General features: G+C 45.0%; 1 protein-coding gene across 2 annotated transcripts in view; it reads right to left on the minus strand.

Annotated features, from left to right (window-relative positions):
- UBE4B (ubiquitination factor E4B) overlaps window positions 1–7011 on the minus strand; it is a 135021-nt gene that overhangs the window by 58121 nt on the left and 69889 nt on the right. The window contains exons 3-8 of one of the 2 annotated variants that reach the window (XM_045298742.1): window positions 6386–6521; window positions 5063–5150; window positions 3692–3836; window positions 1782–2010; window positions 938–1342; window positions 6–161 (exon numbers count right to left, since the gene is read on the minus strand). In XM_045298742.1, the coding sequence (XP_045154677.1) occupies window positions 6–161; window positions 938–1342; window positions 1782–2010; window positions 3692–3836; window positions 5063–5150; window positions 6386–6521 (1159 nt within the window). The remainder of the gene's footprint in view (window positions 1–5; window positions 162–937; window positions 1343–1781; window positions 2011–3691; window positions 3837–5062; window positions 5151–6385; window positions 6522–7011) is intronic. The other variant, XM_004705184.3, reaches the window with a different exon arrangement.

Genomic DNA, 7011 nt, shown 5'->3' on the forward strand with positions numbered 1-7011 from the left:
GATACCTGGACCCAAACTGGACACAAGAAAAATCGTCACCACCACCGCCACCTTCATCATCCTCCTCCTCATCACCATCATCATCTTCCTCTTCATCTTCTTCATCACTACTGTCTCCAGAGAGTGCGAGGAGGAGGAAGGAGAAAGGGCTGCCGTACAGACTACCGTAACAAAAGCAAAACAGGCCATCAGGGAAGAAAAGAAAACAAAAGGTAGACGCTTTCGCAGCTGTGCTCCTCTTAAAGAACTCTTAAGCGGAAAGCTTTGTCCACTGACATGCAGAAAAAGCTCGCTGAACTACAGAAGCATAGAGCTACATTTGAGAGAGGGGCACACTAGATTAATAGAATTCTGATACTGTTTCTTTGTAACAGACTGAAATTTCATATCGGCAAAACATCACAGTATCAAGGCAGGAGCACTGGTCCAGCCCTGGTCACCAAGGGGGATGGGAACCAGGACCAGTTTTACTCTCAACGCTCCATGGGGTCTGCCACATTTCAACTACCCTGGGCAATGGAACAACAAACATCAGCCCGCAATGGTATGTGAACCCCAGCTCTCAAATACACCATTGACCATAGTCTCTGAAATTCACTGGCAATGAGGAATGCCGTGTGATCTGGATTTCGAAAGCGAATTCATTGCCGTCTTCACCCTTCAGGAGGGAGGAAGACTGAGGCAGGGCGGGGGTAGGAAAAGAATCCCAAATCCAGCAGCCAATACACTCAGATGTTATCCAAGCCCGGCAGGCGCTTGGGGCAGGTGCCTACCAAACGGGTGAGCCACGTGGGTTAAGCACCCAGGACAGACAGAGCCACAAAACTGAGGTCAGCGTCACACAGCACTTCCTCTAGCCTGTGTTAATGTCCTTTGCCTGCACTGCAAACATATACATAGGTACGCGTACACACACACACTCCTGGTGGATAAATACCTAGGAGACGTCCCGAGGGAGGAAGGGCGTCTGCTCATGGCACGGGGGGAGGCAGACAGTAAAGGTGCACCCGTGGCAGCGGGTCTCTGTTGGGAAGGAGAATCGGCAGGCACTGCTTGTGGGTTACTAGCGAGGTGTGGTGAGCTGGACAGAAGGGAGAGGCCTGAGGGCCGTGGGGTAGGAGAACCTGAAGTGGCCCAGGGGTGGGCGACAGTGTAAGGGCGATACCGTGGAGAGGAGGCTTGGCTCCCTGCAGCCGTTCCAGAAGCCGTACTATGAGGACTGAGGGAAATGGAAGGCACCGCCGCCTGGCTGGCTGCCCGGGAAGGTGCAGCAAGAGCGGGGCTCATCAACGGCACTGAGCTCCAGGCACTGGCACTGGGAGCAGGACTAGTCTCATAGAGGCTACAGGCGTTGAGAAAGGGAAGACAGAAGAAAGGGTGAGGGGTACACTTGAGATAAAGTCACTTGAATGGAAAACACCAAACTTTCGAAGAACGACAGTTACATTTCATATCTCTTAAGAGTTCGAGCATATAGATCTGCATCGAGACAATTAGAATCTTTTTTCTGTACTCATCTATTACTTAATTATTCCAAAGAATGCGGTAAAATACACAGGTATTTGTTTCGGAAGTTTAGTTGACCAGTATGGTCTGAGCAAGGAAAGCCAAAATACAACAATCTGGCTAAGACAGTCTCGCCTCCAATGACAAAACACACACACACAACTGTGAGCTCTGCCGGAAGCTGCCCGACGTGAACCTGTGACTAAACATCCGTCGTCCCCACCCACGCCACAGCCATTCATACCCATCAGATGTACGGGGAGAGTGCCACTGACCTAGACAGAGAGCTGGCACTGAAGGAGCCCAGGCTGCAGAACATGGGGCTGGTTCCTGGGTTGGAGCCAGTATTTAACATGAGATTTCTGTCTGGTGACCGAGCTGCTGCTGCGATTGGCTGCGATGTTGCTGTTAGACTGGCAAACGGGTTTTCATCTCTCGTCTGAGTGGACATCATTAGCACTTCCATTAAAATCTGGCCAATCAAGTCTTTAAAATCGGAGAACACTGTTGCAAAGGCAAAAGATAGGAGAGGTTAGTTACACAGGGTGCTTCACACCCAGCATCCCTGAATAAGCCAAAGGGATCAGAGATGCTCCACCAGGTGGTAACCTGGACCACACATCTCCAGTGGGAAGGAAAGAATAGTGTCCCCCCTCCTCCCCCCGCCCACTCCACCAAATACATGAGTGGGAAAGCTAGTGAAATCCAAATCAAGTGTGGAGCTTAGTTAAACAGTCCCGTTCCAGTACCAACCCTTATTTCTTAGTGTTGACGTTCACATTAGGGGGAAGTGGGTGAAGCAGATATGGGGACTCTATACTACCATTAAATCGTGTCTATAAATCTAAAATTAGTTCAAAATTATTTTTTAAAATGACTCACTATTGAGATGGATATCGTTCTTTCTCTCTCTAGATACACAACGTTCTTGGGGAAATTCCATTATCTTTTTGTATTTCCACTATCTATTTCATTATCTTATTTTTCCGTGAACTTTTTAACACCCCCCCTCACATATATATAAAACTTACATGGACTTGTGCATACATAAAATAAATATATCAACTGATTAAAACAAGTCTTCCCCAACGACAGCGGCTAGCTTATCGAACGACACCTGGGTTAATGTTTCTTGGTTTGTATTTGTTTTAGATACAGAAACGCTATTAAGTTCAAAGTTCAAAGATTTTAAGAAGGGCTCTCCAGTAAGTCAGTATCTATATTCTCGCTTCCTTCTGATTCTGGTCTTTACCTCGGCTATTTGAACAAAGCTTTGATGTCCCTACACAACGAAATGGTCTAATCAGCATAAATCTTTATCTTACACACATGCAGGGCAGATTTCAGGAACTTAGTGTTTGTAACAACAGGGGCGGGCTTTAGGCACCCTGGACACTGGGCTCAGCTCTACAACCACAGTGGGTAAGAGGAACCAGTACCATCAGAAAGAAAGGAACTTTCAGGGGGCGGGGAAAACTGTTTTTTGGGGGAGGATCCTAGAAGGGAGGCAGGATAGGAAAAAGTGTGGGCCTTGATATTCACTCATTCATTTAAGAGATATCTGCTGAGGGACTTCCATGTGTAAGGTACAGGGCACACGTAAGTCAGGAAAACAGGGAGTTTATATTCTAGAGTTAAGCTGCAGAACAGCGGCTGCCCCACCCCTGTCGAATGTCCAGAGAAAAAGGATAGTGCTCTATCACCCGCAGTGCTCTTAAGGGCTTTACTGCTTTGTTAGAGGCGGCTTAGCATACAGCCTTTGAAAATACAATCTTGAAAGAGCAAAATATCATTGACAGATCTGTTTCCCTGTCCACACATGACCTTTGGGCACCCACTGCAGGGACAGGTTGGATAGAGGCCTGCTCTATCGGGATCTCTAGGCTCCTCCCAATACATGCCTCCTTTATGCACATTCGAAGCGAAGGAAAAGACGTGAACCCTGGAACAATGGGAGCCATTAAATGATTAATGTCATTTTCTTCACCAGAAATCACGATGGTAAAAGAGTTTACCAATACGATCAATGGGAAGGGGAGAAGGTGGCCAGAAGCAGTGTCTTTCTCCCAGAAGCATGTGTGCGATTAAAAGCAAAGGCCCTGAAGCAGGCGCGAGGGCGAAGGGCAGACGTGAGCGCTCTCCAACTCTTCAAGGCTGGAGAACGAGCCTCGGCGCTCGGCCTCACCTTCTTTTGGGTTCTGCTTGAATTGCGCAGAGAGAGAGGAGAGAAAGATGACGTCCCGGTCTCGGTCCTTCCAGGAGACACGGAAGATCTTACAGACCAGCTGTAAGGCCTGCTCTTCGGACACCTCAGAACCCGAGGCCGGCTCCTGGCGAGGAGGACATGCAAGTAGTTAAGACATTTTAATAGAAAGGCTTTACTCTGGGTTGCGAATTTCTATCTTACTCACTTATGAATGGAGTTACTTTAAAAATGCAGAACAAAACCGAGAACTATTTAGCTGCTGCCTTCAGAAGAATTAACCGTGTTGCTATGGCTTCACTGCTGCAGCAGCGAGGGCTCCCGAGCAAGAACATTATCAGGAAGCACCAAGAGGAAGGAGCACACTACAGGGGAGGGAGGGGTGGAGGGAGGGATGGATGGGTACAGAGACAGATTCTATTTATTTACTTCTCTGAATTCTAAAGGACCAGGTTAACATTTTAAGTACAGTACAAACACAGTTTCCCTCTAGAAATTTCTCCAAAATATCATATATGGAAGAACTTTGCAAACATTACAAAAATCACACAAAACAAAGTATCACACCATTAGGAGGCTACAGTTAAACTTCTAATAACCATTGATAAGTTTTGCTAAATGAATCTTAATTAGTTACTGAGTAGGAAGTAACTCAATTACCAATGTCATTCTAAACAACAACATGAGCTCACTCTCTCCACCATCTGCACACACTTTCTTCCCCGAAATGTCGGAACCAGGCTCAGATGTAACAAAATATAATGGGCTCCATTTTTCAAAAAGCTTTTACTTATTGGTGGATTCTACATATTCTTGCTTCAATTCCCAGCTGTCTTCCTCAAAATACTACTTACTTCGGCAAAATACCAACAGATAATAAATTTCTAATTAGCTATGAAGCAACTTCCTTGTACAAATAAAATTGACTGATAAAAAACACGGACTTGAAATAAAGATAACTGAAGGATCTTAGCAGATTTTTAAAAATGGAGCTGTATTTCCAAAAGCAAACCCGCTGCTCGTGAGTAGATTCTGGCTTACAGAGACCAGGAAGGGCCGCGCAGGGCCGCCCCACAGCATTTCCGAAGCTACAGGTCAGACAGCACATCTCTGTGTCCCACGGAGCAGGCGGTGAGTTGGAATTGTCACCTTTTAGTTAACGGTCAAGGAAGGCTGAACCACTGTGCCACCAAGGTTCCTTAAGGGCCACTCAGGCTACCCACGTTCCCTTCAGTGGGATTGGGTGATCTGGGGTGTCTCGTGCTACAGAGACTTCCGAGAGCTTCCCAGGCACGAGCCCTCGCTCACAGTGGCTGTGCTAAACCTGCAGCAAGCGCCTCATCTCATACCAACCTTGTCGCTGAGGCTCCTCTTTTCTCGTCGATCGCTTTCATCAACCTCCATATTTTCAATTCCTGAATCCACGTCCACCTGGGACATGCTTCATATATAAATGACAAATCAGTATTTCACCTTTTATAGACTACAGACTCTTGGCTGCAGATTAAGAAAAAGTCTCAAAATCAAAGTTAAAAGAAATCAAGCAGGAAAGCAATACAGGTTCCTCTCTTAATCATATTTTAGAGTTCTTCATCTATGTAAGGAGATAAACATTTTCTCTCTTACACGTTACGAATGTTTTCCCCAGGTTATAATTTTCTTGGGCTCACTTAAAAAACAAACAAAAAACCCACGACAGATTTTCTGTATACACTGTTTTAAAGCGATATGAAACTCCAGAAACAGACTACAAAAACTGGCTACATACATATATTATTTTTCCCTTCATTTAATAGCCCCAGCACCATTTATCAGAAATATCATCTTTTTATACTAATATGACAGATCTTATGTCAAATTTTCCTATGTGTGGATCTATTTCTGCACACTTATTTCTGGTCCATTAAACAAGTTTGGAGCCAGCACCACACTGTCTTACTTAAGAGCACTTCCCAGAGAGTCTTGATATCTGCTCAGTGGCTCCCTCGCCTCGCACTTCTACTTCAAACGTGCGTCCTGGTCACTCTTGGCCCTCCGTGCTTCCATTCAAACTTAAGAATCGGCAAAATCCTGCTGGGGGGGGTGATGAGAATTTCACTGATTCTAGAGATCCATTTGGGGAGAAGTGACATCATGATGCTATTGAGTCTGTCCATGGACATGGCAGGCCCTTTGTATACAAGTATTCAGGTCTTCTTTTTAAAGAGACCAAAAAGTATACTGAGTTACATGCTGGGCTACTAACGTCAGGGTCAGCAGTTTGCACCCGCCAGCCCCTCTGAGGGAGAAAGGCGAGATTTTCTGGAGCCATGGAAGAGACGGGTGCCAGAACGCCGGTATCCAAAGGGGTGCTTGCAGGAGTGGGACATGGCTCTAGGTTCTCATACGTATCTGACCAAACCCTCCAAACTTCCGTGATCAGTAAAACTTTCAGAGATTTCAAAAACCTTTTTTTGTTTTACATATATTGCCTCATAAAAGATATTTGTAACATACAAAATAAAAGACCATCTCAAACTATTATAAATACCTTTATATTTAATACATTTATTTCTAATTTATTACAGACTGGCAAGGCTCTCATGGCTGACACGGTCCCTGAACTAGAGATTAAAATGAACCATCTTTCTCTTTCTATAAATAAAAAAGCTTACTGTAAAATTGGCTTCACTTTACCTTTTCTCACAAGAAACGCCATCGATATCCATGCTCTGGGACCGTGAAAGAGACTGAGACTGTGTTTCAAGGCTATTAGAGGGTGAGCTGCTGAGAGAACTGACTCCTTCACTGCTCTGGCTTCGGTGGGCTACTCCTGAAGAGACAACACATGCACATCAGGTCCCGTGAGAAAGAAGTCCACCATTATTTGAAATGATAACAGTAAGTGCCCATGATCTACGTTCATACCCCGAGAATGCCCAGAAAGATCAGAAAACTGCTCTACATGTTGATACAGCATTAAAATCTTAGAAACATTAGCAAGGAAATACCATTTTTCAGAGTAATTTTTTTCTGTGAGCAGCAACATATATACATATATATATATATATATACATACATACATACATACATATACACACACCTGACACCTAAAACTGATTCATTCCCTTCTCAATTCAAACAGCAGTTCTTGGATACACATTAGTTTTCATGGTAGTCCAGAAAAATCATGATGTGGATACACCAAAACAACTAAGCCAGATTAAGAGACAGATACGGGGATGGGTGGACGGACAGCTATACAAAGCAAGGTGACTACCATGTTAATGGGAGGGTCTAGACGGTGGTGTTCACTGCACAGA

This window comes from Echinops telfairi, unplaced genomic scaffold (assembly GCF_000313985.2).
Source record: "Echinops telfairi isolate 266 unplaced genomic scaffold, ASM31398v2 ScPeMD7_7457;HRSCAF=8495, whole genome shotgun sequence".
Taxonomy (NCBI): domain Eukaryota; kingdom Metazoa; phylum Chordata; class Mammalia; order Afrosoricida; family Tenrecidae; genus Echinops; species Echinops telfairi.